Source organism: Opisthocomus hoazin, chromosome 11 (genome assembly GCF_030867145.1).
Source record: "Opisthocomus hoazin isolate bOpiHoa1 chromosome 11, bOpiHoa1.hap1, whole genome shotgun sequence".
Classification (NCBI taxonomy): Eukaryota; Metazoa; Chordata; class Aves; order Opisthocomiformes; family Opisthocomidae; genus Opisthocomus; species Opisthocomus hoazin.
In genome coordinates, this window is record NC_134424.1 from 6,245,916 (window position 1) to 6,263,768 (window position 17,853).

Here is a 17,853-nt window from a genome sequence, read left to right on the forward strand (position 1 = left end):
GTGGACGTTCAGGAGTGTTTGTAACCTTGATTAAAAAAAGGGGGGCATGGTTAGGCCGCGTCAGTCCGCGAGCTGTCTGTAAGCGCTGCCAGGCGCTTCCCCGCGAGCTCGCTGGTTTGGCCGGACGCGTGTGGGCTCTCACGAGGAGCTGTGTCTGAACTAACAGGGGGCACTTCCCCGCCATTTTTAAGCCTTGGGATTTCAAGCGGCGAGTGGAGGCGCCGAGGTTTACCAGAGCTTGGTGCTCTTGTAAACTTGGCGTTCGTGTGCTCTGTGCGCTGTTTGCGTTAAGAAGCGGGAATTTAACCGTGAGGGGTTGTCACAGCAGCGGGGGGACAGCCGGGGTCGGCCCTGGCCGCCGCCGAGGCGGAGCGCTGGCGGGCTCTCCCCGCCGCCATGACGGCCCCGCGGCGGGCGGCCTTGCCCCGCCTCTCGTGACGTCTCCAGGGGCGGGAGGGCGGCTGCGCGCGGCCCTGCTTGCGACGTGGAGCGCGGCGGCGCGCAGGCGCGGGGCCGCCCTCCCCCAGCGCCCAGCCGAGCCGAGGCCTCCGGCCCCGCCGGGCTGCGGGGGGCTGCGGGCCCGGGGCCGGGCGGCGCGGAGGATGAGCTGGTTCAACGCCTCGCAGCTGTCCAGCTTCGCCAAGCAGGCGCTGTCGCAGGCCCAGAAGTCCATCGACCGGGTGCTGGACATCCAGGCCGAGGAGAGCCCCTGGCCCGACGCCGTCATCCCAGACTACGGTGACGGTAAGGGCGGGCGGGCCGCCCCCGCCGCGCCCCCGGCCCCCCGTGCGGAGCGGGCTGGGCCTCCCGGCCGGCCCTCGCGGCGGGGTGGGCCGGGGCGGTGCCTTTCCCTCCTGCTCCTCCCGCCTCTCCCGCAGCCCGGGGCGGGGGTTGCGCGGGGGGAGGCCTGACCGGCGCTGCCCGCCCAGAGCCCGTGCTGTGGTGCCGGGCGGGGGGGGGGGCGGTGATGGCGGTACCTGGCTGCTGTCACCAGCGCGTTCCCGCCTTCCCGCGGCGCGAGCTTCTGCCGAGGGACTGATGGGTGACAAAACCCCCTCAGTCACCAGGAAGGGGGGGTGATGCCCCTTTCTGAGGCGCGCATGGGTTTCTCCTCACCACAGGCAGAGCAGGGTGGAAGCTGGTAAGTCAGGCTTGGGGGAGCCGAGCGAAGTTTCCACCCTTGGCGGGGTGAAGTTTGCGGTCCTCCAGCGTCGGTGGGAAGGCACACGTCGGTGGGACGAGTGTCGCAGCGTGGCGGCGAGGAAGCGTCTCCGCTGTAGGTGTGCGGGTGGGGGACCTGGGCGAAGCGTCCGTCCCAAACTGCTCTTTGGGAGTAAAAGCGCAGAGAGGAGCCCTCGCGTTAGAGACTTGTTCCCCACAAATAGTCCCTTAAGAATAAAGACAGAAAAGGCTGAGATACTGAGCCGCATCTGGAAGAGCTGTCTGTGCCCGCAGGAGGAGGTTATCTCCACGTATACCCAGTGCAGAGGTGGATTTCTGAAAATTGCAAGCAGTAACAGAAGTGTTTTCTAGGTTGGTTGCTCAGCAGCGCGTAGGGTCAGTTTTGCATGTCTTCATCATGCGAGCAAGGGCTCAGCAGTCACTTGATTAGTCCAGTGTTGTCTTAAATTACAGGAGTTGCTTATAGAAGACAGTATTGTGCATAGTTTCTTAAAAACTTATAGAATTGTAGAAGGGTTTGGGTTGGAAGGGACCTTAAAGATCATCTGGTTCCAACCCCCCTGCCATGAGCAGGGACATCTTCCACCAGCCCAGGTTGCTCAGAGCTCCATCCAGCCTGGCCTTGAACACTGCCAGGGAGGGGGCAGCCACACTTAGACTTGTCCAAACTGTTTTTTAATTTAGTTTAATTTATATCTTGGTATTTATGGTAGTTCTGTAGTTCATAAGCAAAGCAGCAACGACCAGCCTGCATCTGTTTTTCAGGGAAAACATACTCTTTTTTAAAAAAAGTTTTCTGAATGTTACCGTTCACTCACAGGGCTTTTTCTGAAGCTATTGAATCACACGCGGGGTAGTAATAAATCAGATGTTTGTAGTATTTTTGGCAGTGGGAGCAGTACCTATCTGAATTTCAGATCTTAAGGCTGATAGGCATCAGCAGTTTCTGAAAGTGGTTGACGACTTTAAATACTGTAACTGAAATGTTTTTTAATAGATACTGCTGTATAAAGTAAGTTTGTTTTTAAGTAGCCTGAAATAGTTACATTATCCAGATTACGTTTGCAGGTTCAGAATAAATTTGATACTATTTTTTTATTTACCTTTCTTACTTGGGATGCTACTGAAATTTGGTGGTGAAATTCTTACTCTCCTTGCTGTTGACAAGTCTTGGAAAACCTGCAAGAAATACGATAGTAGTAACTAACTGTTAACTTTGGTGTAGGGCAGCTTCAGAAGCAATCCCTTCAGTATTTGTCCGCAGGAGAAGAATAAAACTGTCAGCTGGGCTGCTGACAATGTGTATTGTCAGCTTCAGGCTGTTGTTCGGAGTGTGAGGAAAAATATGAAGCCTGTAACAAACTGAAAGGGCAAGAACACTTCTGATAGTGTAAATTCTACAAATATTTAAAGCTAATTCTGCTCAAGTTACTGTTTGATGGGGAGAGAGCAAATTGGTTCCATTCAGGTGCTCCTACTTTCTGAGCTGTCTGTGTCCACCTTAAGTCTTAGAATTGCTTCATGTCTTCCTTAAGCATGTCTTGCTTTTTCTAAAAATTGGTTCCAAGCTTTATAAGGAAGTAGTTACAAAAATGATGCTGTTGTGATCATGTATAATATCCGCTTGAAGTTATACAATATAGAAAACACTTTTTCTGAACTGTTGCATCTAGAAAGACCAATACTGAAAAATAATACATTTTAAGTGTTCTTGGCCTGTCTCTTTTTTTAATTGTTTTAGGAACAAATTCGCTCATAAGTGGAGGATGGGATACATCTTCCTGGGGCTTAAGTTCAAATACAGAACCACAGAATCAGCCAGTATCGCCAACAGCAATCACTAAGCCAGTGAGGAGGACGGTAGTAGATGAATCTGAAAACTTTTTCAGTGCCTTTCTCTCTCCGACGGATGTTCAGAGAATACAGAAAAATTCAGTGGTGTCCAAACCTCCAGCCAAATCACAGCGACCCAAAGAGGAGGTGAAAAGCACTTTGAAGGAGTCTCAGCACCCCAGTCAGCTGGAAGTACCAGTGACGACAGAGGCAGAAGTGAAGGATTCCTCTGTAGATGGCCTAGTGGACTTGAAAACCCCTGATATTCCCAAGGAGAAGTTTGAAGAGAGTTCTGTGCTTAAATCTAATGCCAAGCCTGAAGAAAGCACAAGTGAAGTTACTGACAAAAAGGTGTCGGCTCTGAATTTGGAGGTACCTGAAGATGCTCTTAATGAAAAACCCAGTGTAGGAGGGGATGGAACGGGAGTTGCGCCGGAGAGCACTTCCCAGCCTCTTAATGCAGGTACAAAAGAGACGGGTTTGGAAACTAAGGAGCGAAAGACTGAGGACAGGCAAAGCAATACACCGTCACCTCCAGTTAGCACTTTCTCCTCAGGGACGTCGACAACTAGCGATATTGAAGTTCTAGACCATGAAAGTGTAATAAGTGAGAGCTCAGTAAGTTCAAGGCAAGAAGCTGCAGATTCAAAATCCAGTCTTCATCTAATGCAAACATCATTTCAGCTTTTGTCTACATCTGCCTGTGCAGATTATAATCGTTTAGATGACTTTCAGAAAATGACCGAGAGCTGCTGCTCCTCTGATGCCTTTGAAAGAATTGATTCATTTAGTGTACAGTCTTTAGATAGTAGAAGTGTAAGTGAAATAAATTCAGATGATGAGTTGTCAGGCAGGCCTTCTGCTTCAGCATCTGTCGCTGACAGTCCTTCTGCGCCAAAGACAGAAACGGTTGGTGCCCCGAAAAGTAAATCTGAAAACTTGAATGACGCTCCTGTTTTACATGCTGAGGAAGCTGAGATGGAAGAGAGTGGGAGAAGCGCGACCCCTGTTAATTCTGAGCAGCCAGATGTTTTGGTTACTTCTGTGCAAACTGCTGAAGAACAGATTGTGAAAGAGGAGACCGAGCCGCAGCAGGATGCCGTCAAAAAGTTGTTAGAAGAGGACACTGAAAAGCAAGAGCTTAAAAAGGTAACTGTAAAATGTTTTCTGCAAACACACCCTTTAATTACAAATGAAACTCCTGTCATCTCCTTATATAGGTATTAGCTTCACCTTATTTAGATGAATTAATTGATGCTGAACTACCTTACCTTGTAGAAAACTGTCCTTGATCTGCTGTAGTGGAAGAATACTGGTGGAACAGGCTGCCCAGGGAGGTTGTAGAGTCTCTCTCTCTGGAGATACTCAAGACCCGGCTGGACAAGGTCCTGTGCAGCCTGCTGTAGGTGACCCTGCTTCGGCAGGGGGGTTGGACTGGGTGACGCACAGAGGTCCCTTCCAACCCCTACCATTCTGTGATTCACCTAATCCACCTAGTTATCATTATTATGAATTGTGAGTAGTGCTAGCAAACAGGAAGCCTTGATAAGTCAAGTGTGTTATTTTAATTCCTTGGTGTAATTTTATTTTCTGTGAAGGGTGGAGGAGATTTGATGTGTTTTGGTTTTAATTATAGAACTATAAGGCTTTAGTATTTCAGCAATAATCAAGATAACGTTTTGCAAACATGATTTTCCACAGACTTACAGATTGTCAAAATTTGGTTACATTCCAGGAGCAGTATTCGTGTTCTTTGAGGATAGCAGTAATTAGTGTAAATAAGTCCTTTTTACTAGATAAATTAATGTGGGTTTATTTAGCAGAAATAGTCTTTGCTTTTAAAAAGGAGGTACCCTAGGCTTTTTAATGAGGAAGATAAGCATAGTTATGAATAGTGAATAGATATTTGTATGGCTAGTTTAGATAGATGGAGTGACTAAAATGTGATGAAGTAGGATATTCAAGCATGTGGAAGGCTAAACTGGAGCTTTGAAGCAGTGTGTTTTGTCCAGCGCTGCCAGTGTATTGTGGGTGCTATCTTTCTTCCCATCTTCTTGGTCACCTTCCTGTCCCTCTCTGCTTGTTTTTAATTTCTGAGCTCCTTTGACATGTGTTTTGCTCTGTTTCTTTGCGTTTTGCTTTGCTCATAGTCTGTGTGCCTAATAAGTGACATAACTGGGCCCTACTGTTGGCCGTGCCCTCTAGGTGCGTTTGGAGTTCGTAAAACCTCAGTGTAATCTGTGTTTTAAGGAAAGCATTTTTTTGTGTAAGTCGTGCAGAATATCAGTGTAAATTCCTTAGGGAACTCCAAAGCTGTAGACTGTTATCCAGAAGTTTTCCTGACTTAAATGGTTCTACATTGTTGTAGACCGTGTTGGGCTACATCTGTAGAATGTTTCATTTGTTTATATTTGTGTATTTGCATGTATGTTTGTGTTATTTCTCTGTATTTAGCTTTCCAAAGTTGGTTATTAATACATGATTTCGATGTGAGCTAAGAGCTGTTGCCTGCCTAAAAGTTTTCTTCCCTTGTCTGATGCTGTTTTGCTGCTTTGTGCTAACGTTGCAGAGAAGAGACCTTCCAACATAAATTATTCTGTGATTCTGTAAAGAGTGGTATAAGGAACACGCTGGGCATCTTAATGGTTAAAGTCAACTGTGGTCTTACAGGCCATCAGCTCTGTTGTTTTGAAACTTCCTTTATAATTAAATGTAACTCTTGATGATTTTGTTGATGAACTTAGCTGAGCTACATGTGCTTACTTGGTAGGATTTTTTGTTAAAACTCTAGAAATAAACAGTTGTTTTGTTTAGATATTGCTTAGTTCTAAATGTGGCAGAAGCGTTGTAATCTTCACTTACTTTTACCTCAAATTCCTAAAAACATTGAGAAGTTCAGCTTTAAATAGTGTTGGGAGGGAATGGTGGGGGGAAAGGGGAAGCCTGCCCCTCTTGTGTTTTAATTGTCCCATTCATCTGATCTTTATCTGTAAAAACATTGTCCAGATGATTGATTCATTAACTGAGAAACTGGAGAAGAGGGAAATACAGTTATTAAGTACTAGTAAAGAAAAGGCACGCCTGGAAGAAGCTTATGATAACCTAAAAGAGTAAGTATGAAAATATACACAGTAGTGGGTGTAACTGTAACTTTACTGTAATCCAGTCAGTAGACAATATTGTAAACCAAGTAGCTCTATAACTAAAACAAAGATTTCGAGGGATATGCACTGTCTGTGAAAGGTGGAAGTAATGATTGCATGTGCTGTCATGGTGATTTTTAAAGACATGTTATTTCTTGGGGCCAAAATCTGTTTGGGAAGAGACTGGTGAAAGATTTTTCGATAAGCAGACAGATGTGTTCAGTCAGACTTGATTATTAATAAAGATCTTTGTTATAAGGCTGGATTCAGCTATTAAGGGAGACTGACTTTCCTGATACAGATGGATGAACTTGATTTACTAAGTAATTTGCTGGCTAAAATGTAGGCCATGAAAGTGTGGTAGAATGGCTGGCTGTAGAGAAAAAAACTGAATTAATTATTTAATTCAGTCAAAATTAAAAGCAAGAAAGGAAGAGTTGGGTTTACCAGTTTACTGATCAATTATCGACTGTAGAAATTTACAAATGATATGTGAAGGTATTATTTAATGACTAAATTTATCTTAATTTAAAAATACATTTAATGATTTGCCTTGTATATGACACAGACTATGATTAATCAGAAAGAACTTGATTAAAGGGCAAAACATTTAAGGTAAATCAAAGCATTTCATTGTTTTCATGGGCAAATTACTGAACTCATACAGATCTTTGATTTGTACTTCTAATATGGATGTGTCTTTTTGGCTTCTGGTTAACGTGTGTAAAATTAAAAAAATGAAATACATTTTAAAAGCATTTAAGGCAACCTGTTGCAAACTGCTTGGAATGTCATAACCATGCAACTGTTCTGAAATGTGAATTTTAAATGTAGTGAAATGTTTAGAATGAAAGAAGAGAGCAGTAGCCTTTCATCTCTTAAAGAGGAGTTTGCTCAGCGAATTGCGGATGCTGAAAAGAAGCTCCAGCTAGCCTGCAAAGAAAGAGATGTGGCTAAAAAGGTAATCTGACTTTTTAGATAATTAGTGTTTGTTATTTTAGAACCAAATTAAATTTCTTGAGCTGAATTTCTAAAAATTAAGCTAGGGAAAAGCACGAGAATGACAGCGCTGTCTCGTGGTATTAGTAACCAGCATACGCTGATTCTGCCCTCCCAGGCTGCTTGTTACTTCCTGCTGTTGACACATGTATTCTTGCAGCTGTGTTGTGAACCAAGTTAAGGAACTCATTTAAGTTCAAGTTAGTCTGGTTTGGGGGGGAAAAAAAAAAAAAAGGTTTAATGTCTGCTGTTATTTACCTCATACTCATAGATGCATTTGCAATGGTGTGAGGGAGAAGAATGGCCTGGGGAAGTGGCAGAGAATGGGAATGGCTTCTTTAGAGGATTAACTGGTAGGAAAATTAGGGACTGATGACAAGTTCGTTTGGAATGAGCAAAAATGCAAAAAAAAAGTCAGCAATGACAAAGTTTATGCAATTTAAGTGTTCTTGACCTGGCATCACAGCATTACATTTCTCTAGTGTGTTACTAGTCTGCATAAAGTAAACTGAAATCTGTAACTGGGGAAAAAAAATCATAGTTATTTTGTAGCTGTATGTGTCACTTTGTATTAGCATGGTAGTAAGTTGAAATAGAAAAATTATCTGATACCTGGAAACGGAAGGAGTTGGAACAAATTATACAAAGAATTTATGGAGTCCCAATCCTTGGAGGTTTTTAAAACTTGATGGAATAAGGCTCTGAGCAATCTGATTTGATAACCTTCAGAGTTCCCTTCCAACCTAATTTGTTTTCAAAGAAAAGCCTTTTGAGAGGAAGGGAAGAAGAAAAACATTTTTCCCGGAATATGGTTTAATAAATGGTCCTAAGTATTTTATCCTATTATTTAGGAAGTAAAGACTGTTAAAGAAGAATTGTCTACTAGACTTAATACCAATGAAACTGCTGAATTATTGAAAGAAAAAGAAGAGCAAATCAAAGGATTGATGGAGGAAGGTCAGAATTAAAAATTTTTTAATAGTAAAAAATTGTAGAATAATTTGAAATGTACTGCCTTTGCATATGAGCCTTCTTTATGTGGCAAAAAAAATATCTAATTTGAAGCATGATAGATGTTTCAGGACATATAAACCATTTAGTTAATAGCAAAGAGCAACAGCAAGGATCAGGTAAATCCAGCTGGCTAGGTGAGTATTTTCTGCAGCATGCATTGAAAGGTGCTGTGAGCTAAAACCAGCGTGCAGTACAACCTTCCATGTTCCATTCAGCAGAAATCTAACTAGGGCACTGTTGAAGGCATTTCTACAGTGTCTCCCTTACTACCTTTTAATTTTGGAAGTGAAATGTAGTGACTAAATAAACTGTCCGATTTCCTTGGATCATGAGCTCATGTGCTTTGCTTTCAAAGTCTTTCACTGCCTGTCCTGTCTCACTATAGCTTAATGTAGCAAGGTAGCCTCAGGAGAAGGTAGATTTAGAAGTTAAGAACTTGCATGAAAAAGCGTAAGAGCAAGTATTGCAATACATATTTCATTATTACTTTTATGGGACTAAAGAGCAGGGGTAGGTGTGAATAGAGACAGTTCATAGAGTAACAGCAACATGCACTAGCTTTATGTTCATTTTCTTCACAGGAGAAAAGCTTTCCAAACAGCAGCTGCACAATTCCAACATTATTAAGAAATTAAGAGCCAAGGAGAAAGAGAGAGAAAATATTAACACAAAACAGAACAAAAAGATTAAGGAATTGGAAGATGAGTTGCAGCATTTAAAACAGGTGAGGTATTTGGTTTGGTTTCTTAAAAAAAAAAAGTTTTACATATATTAGCTGCAGAGTAGCCTTTTGGGGAGGCTGTAGATTGACTGATAGTTCTTTTGTTCTTTTCTGGGAGACTTTTTCATTTCATATTGTTGGAACACTGAGATGTGATTTCTGGGTGTGTTCTCAGAGCAGTCTACAGCTGTGGTCAGGTATCTCTCCAGCTGCTTGTTTGCACTTGCGCTGCTGGTTGTCAGGTGGGCTGACCAAATTCAGTTCACTAAATGTCAGTTGGAAAACCTGTACCAGCAACATTTGGGCACGTTTTTTTGCTCAGTTAGTGATTGATAGAGGCAACAGGCCCAGTATGAGGAAGCATGTGAAACTGGTGAAGAGCCCCTGCCTCTGGGGGAGATGGGGGAGCAAAACCTTTCTCTTTTGGCAAAGTGTTAGATCGGTTCAGTCATTTTATGTGAATTCATCCTAAATTCGTTACCGCAGTTGTCATTGTCCTCAGATGGCGTTGTCTACCCCGTGTACTGGGATTAATCTCATGCTTCTTGTTTGCACTCTAATAGGTGCTTGATGGCAAGGAAGACCTCGAGAAGCAGCACCGAGATAGCATTAAACAACTGAACAGTGTCGTAGAGCGACAAGAAAAGGATCTTGCTAAACTTCAGGCGGAAGTGGAAGACCTTGAAGAAAGGAACAGAAGTGTCCAGGCAGCTCTTGACAGTGCATACAAGTAAGCAGATACTTGTGTGCCTGTCTTCAACCGTACCTTCAGCTTCTGTGTCTATTTTTTGTGCAATGCTTGTGAAATGTGAATCTATAACAATGTTATTTGCAGAGTCACTGCTGGCATTGTGTAAATTGTAAATGCGTTGCCTTTTTTTTTTAATTCTCCCCAGGGAACTTGCAGATCTTCATAAAGCTAATGCTACAAAGGACAGTGAGGCACAAGAAGCAGCCCTGCGTCGGGAGGTGAAGGCAAAGGAAGAGCTTGGGTTAGCTCTGGAGAAGGCCCAGGATGAGGCTCGGCAGCAACACGAAGCTTTGGCAATTCAGGTGGATCTTAAATGCAGTGAATAAAACCCTTTTGTGGAACAAATGAATGTGCTTGGATGGTGTGTGCATCTGATGTAATGAACCAGATGTAATATAAGGTGGAACTCATTTTTGTGTACTTAGCAAGTACCCAATAGATTTCTTTTCTGTGAACTTGTTCAGTCTTTAGTGGTAGTTGTGCTAAGCTTTAAAATATTAATTTTATTTAAAAATACTTTTAATTTTACTTGTCTGAACAAAATGACTTTGACAGGCTCTATGTTAAGCCTGTAGTGCTCTTACCATGATGCAAAGTTCAAGATACTTAGTTGGACAAAATTTTTAATGATAGATAAATCAGTGTAATGATTTGTGTGCATGCAAAACTTAAGCCTTTAGCTCGTAAGCAGGCATACCCTGTCTAACAGTGTTTAAAAATGATACAGGACTGTAGCAACGAACAGGAGGTACTGGAAGTTTTCACAGATGAGTGACAATGTTGTTTATTTAGGTGGCGGACCTGAGGCTAGCGCTGCAACGTGCAGAACAGCAGGCAGCAAGGAAAGAGGACTATTTACGCCAGGAAATCGGTGAACTACAACAGGTGCTGTAGCAAATAAATGATGCCAACTTGTATCTGCAAGGATGGCTTCTAAAAACTGAGAATAAAATGCTGTCATGACATTGATAGCCTGAAAGAGAGGCTTTGTTTTCCTGGTTACCTGCCGTATTTGTTCTGTGTAGAACAACAATAAAAACATTAAAGGAATTTTTTTTAATCACATACTGAAAACAAAATTACTATTTTTTTTTTATAAGGTCTTGTAAATGGAATGCTATCCTTTTAGTATAAGACAAATATATTAAGTTTGTGATAGTCCTCTAAAATTACTAGCAAATAGGTTTTAAATGACTCTTTAGCTGCTGCTTATTAAGGTCCAGAAGATAAGATTGTTGCTGAAGTGTTTCAGGTGATGTCCAGAGGGCTGGACATTTCTGGGCCCTTGCTCTATTATGTATCTAAAACTGTTAAGCTTCTGTCCTGGAATTTGACACTTTACTGTGAGTTTGAACACATGAATTTTAGAATGTAAAGCAACTGGTATGTGTTTAGCTGAGTTCTGTACTAATCTTTCAGTCCATCATATGATTTTTTAAAGCTTAATTGTATTTAATTTGGGATTTCAGAGACTCCAAGAAGCAGAGGGCCGAAACCAAGAACTAAGTCAAAGTGTTACATCTGCTACACGGCCACTTCTCCGGCAGATAGAAAATCTGCAAGCCACACTGGGAGCACAAACCTCTGCGTGGGAAAAACTGGAAAAGAACCTTTCTGACAGACTTGGTAAGATGTTTTTAGCTTTTACTGAACTGTGAGGCCCTTGATGAAGATGCGAGATGGCTGAAGGTAAATGAAAAGGGCTTGGCGCTTGTCCAAAGCGTAGGCGGTGAATCAGGAGAGATGAGCACAAAATGCCTTCCTGTAAGGAAGTGATATGTGGGGTATTCTGCTGAGGTTCTTGGATGGGTAATTCGGTGATTCTCTTTAAAACACAGCGTAACATAAGATTGTAAGATAGAGGTGTTAAGGTGTACATGTGCTTACAGCATCTAAAGGAAGGATGGACATGGAGACACTGGGAGTACACCAGCCTTTTCAGTTGTCAGACCTGGTGCTTAGATTCTGTATTGTAAAGGTCGGAATAATTTACTTACCTAACTGCATATATTTGTTGATACAGTAGTAATCTGTTATTTTAAATGAAAAATGCATAAAAAGCCCAAAGGTGGACCCAGAGAAATTACTTCCCTTCTGGAGGCAATCTGTAGCTGTATATTGCATTCTGAAAGAGTATGAAGTCTCCTTGTTCAGCATTGCTTTGATCCTCTAACTGTATGGTGAGAAATACTTAATTTCTTTTACAACAGAAAATATTTTTTTTTTTAAGAAATAATAGTTACAGATAAAAAAAAAAATCTCAAATTCCATTTTGAAGCATAAATAAATGGCCCATATTTTATAGATGTTTGACCAGAAAGTTAAATTCCTTGTTTTTCTTTACTTAATATTAGGTGAGTCTCAAACTCTTCTAGCAGCAGCTGCTGAGAGAGAAAGGGCTGCCACAGAAGAACTTCTTTCTAATAAAATTCAGATGACTTCTACTGAATCTCAGAATAGTCTTTTAAGGCAAGAAAATACGCGCCTTCAGGCTCAGCTAGAAGTGGAGAGAAACAGATTGAAGAAAATAGAAAATGAAAACAGTAGGTGAGTTCCATTTTGGGTTAAGAGCATCTCTTTAAAATTGTAGTGAAATGGAATGAGCTATCTCTTACCTAACCATCTGCAGCAGATCTCTCTGCAAGTCGGAAGACTTGATTCTTTTGAGCGTAGATATGTCTGCAGAATGACAGCTGTTACCCAACTTGTTAAGGATGTTTTTTGTTCCATGCTAAAGATTGTCTGAAGCATGTTACTTTCAAAATGTTTTAAAGCCTTGAAGCTATGTTTGTTTTAAAATTATATGAATCTAAAGTAAACACAGAATACTTATTTACTGACTTTATCTACCTCTTTCTTTCCTCAATGTAGGTATGAGGTTGAACTAGAAGGACTCAAAGATGAGTATGCAAAAACCTTGGAAGATGCAAAGAAAGAAAAGGTATTGACAACTTTGGCTGTAATCTATGTTACTGTTGAAGTCTGAGCTAGCAGGAGGTTAACAACCTGTATTTATTTTTGTAGACACTGCTAGCTACTCAGTTAGAAATGGAGAAGATGAAAGTTGAACAGGAAAGAAAGAAGGCAATTTTTGTGCAAGAAGCAGCGAAGGAGAAGGTACCAAAACCGAACATTTCCGTTCGATCTTACGGATACTGTCATTATTTTAGTGTAGAACACAAAACTGTCGCAAGCAACAAAGTGGACTTGGAGCAGTGCAGTGTATACTGTCAGCCTAGGCATTAAGGACTTGGCTTTTTCTTTGTGAGAAGATGATGTTTCTTTCCGATGACATAAGTGCTTGTGCAATGCTCACTGAGAGTGAGCTTGTGCAATACTCACTGAAAGGAGTCTTTGAGTAATAGTTGATTTAATCTAAGAGATAAAATATGGATAACGATTGTTTTAATCTCCCGATGTTTTGAATGCTCTTGGATTATTCTTCTTCTGAAACTACTTGTTTTCTTTGCTTAGACTACTAGCATTGCTTCCACTGAATTCCCATTTTGCATTTCCAGTGACTGTGTAATGTACCACATGCTTTCCAGCTTAAGTCACAAGTCACAGAACAGTCCTCAATAGTCAGTAACTTTGTTACTGCTAATGAGCTTTTACTCAAGTAAAACTGTTTGTGTTACGCGTTTCTTACCATCTCCAGTTCTAAAGTCTAAGTGCTTTATCCTTCAGAGGCTAGCATGCTTTCAGCTGCTGCCTGTAAAAAGAAGTGAAGTCTGTTTGGAAGGTATGTCAGTAAGGTATTAGCATGTGAGAAATCTCAGAATTGAGTTCATATGCTTTATTTAAAAAAAAGAAAGTATTAACGTTCATTCTGAAAAGAAACAGACTTCTGGGTTTTGGATATTCTTCCTGTGATACATCTGGGCATACAAAACTGCCCCCAAATCTCCCTTGGCTACTTGAAAGAGAATTTCTTTCGGCGTAATTTGCAACTTATGTCTTTGTTTCCTGAAAAGTCTGACAACTTGAACATAGGCTAGAGGTGTCAACAGCACAGTAGTTCTCCATTGTTGAACGTTCATGTGTTTTAGGGATGGGGGAAGGGGAAAGGTTATCTGTCACATTATGTTCTGTAGTTAGTGGTGGAAAAGGGCAGTCTGTTCTTTAGAGAATCTGTCTTTCACCATCTTGGAAACTTTTTTTGTTTATCTAATTGGTGGTGGTGTGTGTGTATGCGGGGTTTGTTTTTTTGTTTTAAGGATCGGAAGTCATTTACAGTTGAAACTGTTTCAAGCACTCCAACTATGTCACGCTCTAGTTCCATAAGTGGAGTTGACATGGCAGGTCTTCAGACATCTTTCCTCTCACAGGTATCGTATATCAGTTATATTGTTTGGTTTTTTTTTTTTTAACAAACTGCTTTTTTTCCTCTTCAAGAAGTTTTATTAGTGTAGAAATTACTCTTTGAGAGTATGTTGGCCTTGGACGAGGTAATTCCTATGCAGAAACTTCTAAAAGTTGCTTGCAAGATGTCTGTAATAGTAAAGCATCTGTGAAAGACAGTGTGAAACTACAGTTTTTATTGTAGAGCCACCCTGGTTTAGGGCACAACCCTGCTTCCTGGGGAGTGTCATTGACTGTTGTGATCTGTGTGAAGTCTGCTGCTGCTGCTTTCCTGTGGACACAGTTGTTGATGTCCAGCTTAAATGGCAGTAAGGAGCTATCTCAAAGCTACCTATTTACCTTAAGCTTTTGCTTTAAAAACAAACTTCAAGCATTGAAATCTTTGCCTAGTAATGGCATAATTTTTAAATCTTAAATAATACTTCAGGAAGGAAGATTGCAAATGCTGCATGCTTTTGTCTGATTTTAAGCTTCTCAAACTGTTTGTTTGTAGGATGATCCTCATGACCACTCATTTGGCCCAATAGCTCCCAGTGGGAGCAATCTTTATGATGCTATAAGGATGGGAGCAGGTTCAAGTATAATTGAAAACCTGCAGTCACAGCTAAAACTAAGAGAAGGAGAGATTTCACATCTACAGGTACTGTAGTTACTCTTATATTACCAAAGACAACATTTCTAACTGTAAATACTAATGCAATCAGTATCACATTGCTGATTTTATGTTCTAAAAGCTTGGTCCCTCTCCTCATAGCAGAGTGCATTCACTCTTCCCCTTTCATGACAGTTCTGTTAACCAGGATAGCCTCTATGGGTATGTGTAGGGACAAGCAAGAGAAGGACTTGTTGCTTCCTTTTTTTTGTTTGGCAAGGACCTATCCAGAAAACTCATCTTGTCTATCTGAAAAAGAAAAAAATCCAAACCACTGATCAGATTTGAGAAGACACTGAGAGTGTTTCCAGGGTGTGATGTTTCGTAGTCTGGCTCAAGAAAAAGCTTTAATCACTGTATTGGAATAAAAATTTTGATATGGCACTTTATAAATATGGTAAATTCTTTCCTGCTCCTAATTGTTAAGTGTTTCCACCTTAGCTGGAAATTGGAAACCTTGAGAAAACTCGATCAATAATGGCTGAAGAACTTGTTAAGTTAACAAATCAAAATGACGAACTTGAAGAAAAAGTGAAGGAAATACCAAAATTACGTGTACAGTTAAAGGTAAGTGTATTTCTGTTGTAAACCTGATGTAAAATTGACATACTTGGCGTTTTTTTTAGGAACATCCCAATCAGTTTAGGATTATATACGAATCTGTCCCTAATGATAAATGACTGAACAGTCTGGCTTTTTATACAGGAGGATCTGAAAGTGCCGACTCCATCACTAGGTGGTAGCCACTTCAAAATGCAGTTGTTAGAAATGCGTGCTGTGCATAAGATTGCATGCTAAATCAGGGAGAGAACATGTTTTTGTTTCTCTCATTTAATACACTTGTCTGGAAGAAGTCTTTTTAGTAAAGGGGTGTTTTAATAAGTAGCATGGCTTTATGAGAGTTAGATGCGGAAGCTGGATGAGTGTGCAGTAGTGACACACATAATAGGACAAATACTTCAATCATCTGAATGTTGAAGAACTTAAACTGAAATATTGGAAATAGTTTTGGAATAATTTTGGAAATGATTGTTGTTCTATAAATACCAAATGTTAAATTTCTCGATGAAACATTTCACAAACTGTCATCATTCCTGTAGTAAAACTTACTGCAATTTGCTAACTATTTTTTGATGCTTAGAGCAGTTGCACTTCAAGGTGCTTCGGTATGTCTGCTGAAGCCAGCACTATTTCTTTGTAGTTGAGGATCGTTGTCTTTGGAATATTTTCCTTTTATGTCTAGAGTATAAAACCAACCATGTGCAGAGAGTCAAAGCATGAAGTATTTAGGAAGAGTTTACTATGTGCTTCATTGTGAAGTAATTATACTTTGATAAAATAATGCTGCACTTACTTTCCCTAGTAGCGTAAAACGCTGTTCTAGCAGCAGCTTGTAAGTTGAAAACCAGTCAGATGACAAACTACCTGTCCTTGCAGGATTTGGATCAAAGGTACAACACAATCCTTCAGATGTATGGAGAGAAAGCAGAGGAAGCTGAAGAACTCCGACTGGATCTCGAAGATGTGAAAAACATGTACAAGACTCAGATAGATGAACTTTTAAAACAAAGACAAAATTAATTTCTGCTGCAACTCCTATATGATAACAGATTGTAAAGATAATTGTTTATGTAAATGCTGAATTTAAATCTCTTGTAAAAAAAATAACTGTATTATATAATAGAGTTCATATGTTGACAAAAAATCAATTAAGTGTCTTGTACTGTCTGCAGTTAAATTATTTGCGCAATATTTAATTTTTTTTTCAGTCATACCTTTATTTAAGTTTTTGCTAAACGGTGGACCATTTTACTTGTGAACAGTAGCAGAAATGATGATTGTTACCTCGTGAGACAGCACTGGAAGGCAGGAGTTTTTCTAAAGCAGCCTTGGATTCATAAACTCTGTATGTTTATGTAAATGACATTAGAAGTATTGTTTAAGTGTTCCTAATACGAGTTTTTCTAAAATCTCATCAGTTAATTTTTAACAACAGAATAGCAGCGGCTTGCTCTCTGAGGCATAGTTGGCAGATGTTTATATGACAGGAAAATCTCATATTTGTACTTACAACATCTGAACATGTTAGGATGGTAATTCTCTATTTTTAGACAAATCAGATTAGTCAGTTTTACACTAAGTCCTCTAAAGCAGAGTGTGAGACTCAGCTGAGGCTTAAAATTACAGCTTCATCTTGTATATCGTGTGAGCCGTCTAGAGGCAGCAGCTCTGCTTGTAATGCTAAATGTGTTTAACTTTTAACACCAGGAATCTGAACTATTCAATATTTGTTCTAGGGTTGGATGCTGATATTTAACAGTAGCCAAAACAGTTCAGAAGAATGCAGAAAAATTATTTACTTTAAATTACTTGCTGCTGCTCTCATGGTTCCTTGTGTGTAAGTAGCAAGGTTTTGACTTTGCAAAATTGTACTGTGACTTAATATAGTTTTCAAGCAAGTCTCCAGTGGCTGCAAAGTATTTCTCATGCCATTCCTTAAGCAAGGTATTGGTCAAACAGCATCCACGTGGCTCGATGTTTAGCTGCGTTTTCGGTAATGTCAGAGGGAACATTTGAACTGGACCCTTGGGAATGCTGAGAATCGGGGGAGGAAGCTTGCGTCTTCCTTTCTGCATTCCAGGCAGCAAATATTTTGCTGCAGCTCAGAACTGTAGCTGTGATAGGCACTTGTGTGAAATACTCAGCAATTGAAATTCTTTGCTTATCGTACCCTTGCCTCTGTTATGAGAGGTTTTGTTCACATCTCGTGTGCGCTGTAATTTGCGTTCGAGAACTCTCTGTTCCTTCTCATGCATTCAGTGGACTGGGAGGCACAAAAGATGGGAATGATGAGGAGTTGCTTCTGGAGAAAAGCCTCTCAGGAACGTGACTTTCTCTACATGTGTTAGGGATTTATTCCTGAGTGGGAGAACAGTTCATCACTGAAGTTACACAGGCAAGGGCGTGTTCGTGCAAAAGCCTAGTTCAGTCTGGGATTCAGGCAGGTATTCTGAGGATTTCAATAAAGCAATAGAGCAAAAACACTGAAATTTGTCTTAACTCCCCATCTGTCATAGAAACTTTAACTGCTTTAATAAAATAAAAAATATTTTTACTCTTTTTTTTCTTTTTTTTTTTTTTTTCATGGGGAGGTGGGAAGGAACCTACTTTGCTAGTTTCAGTTTTGGAAACCAAG

The 17,853-nt window shown here is 40.7% G+C and overlaps 1 protein-coding gene across 1 annotated transcript; it reads left to right on the top strand.

Annotated features, from left to right (window-relative positions):
- Window positions 1–517: 517 nt before the first annotated feature.
- Window positions 518–17,778, top strand: TMF1 (TATA element modulatory factor 1). The gene is made up of 17 exons (XM_075432463.1): window positions 518–744; window positions 2,924–4,164; window positions 6,022–6,125; window positions 6,993–7,119; window positions 8,009–8,114; window positions 8,753–8,895; window positions 9,456–9,622; window positions 9,789–9,945; window positions 10,436–10,528; window positions 11,113–11,269; window positions 11,998–12,190; window positions 12,515–12,584; window positions 12,668–12,760; window positions 13,861–13,971; window positions 14,499–14,645; window positions 15,099–15,224; window positions 16,095–17,778. The coding sequence occupies exons 1-17, from the start codon at window positions 603–605 to the stop codon at window positions 16,236–16,238; spliced, it is 3,321 nt and encodes a 1,106-aa protein (XP_075288578.1). The 5' UTR covers window positions 518–602; the 3' UTR covers window positions 16,239–17,778.
- Window positions 17,779–17,853: the final 75 nt, after the last annotated feature.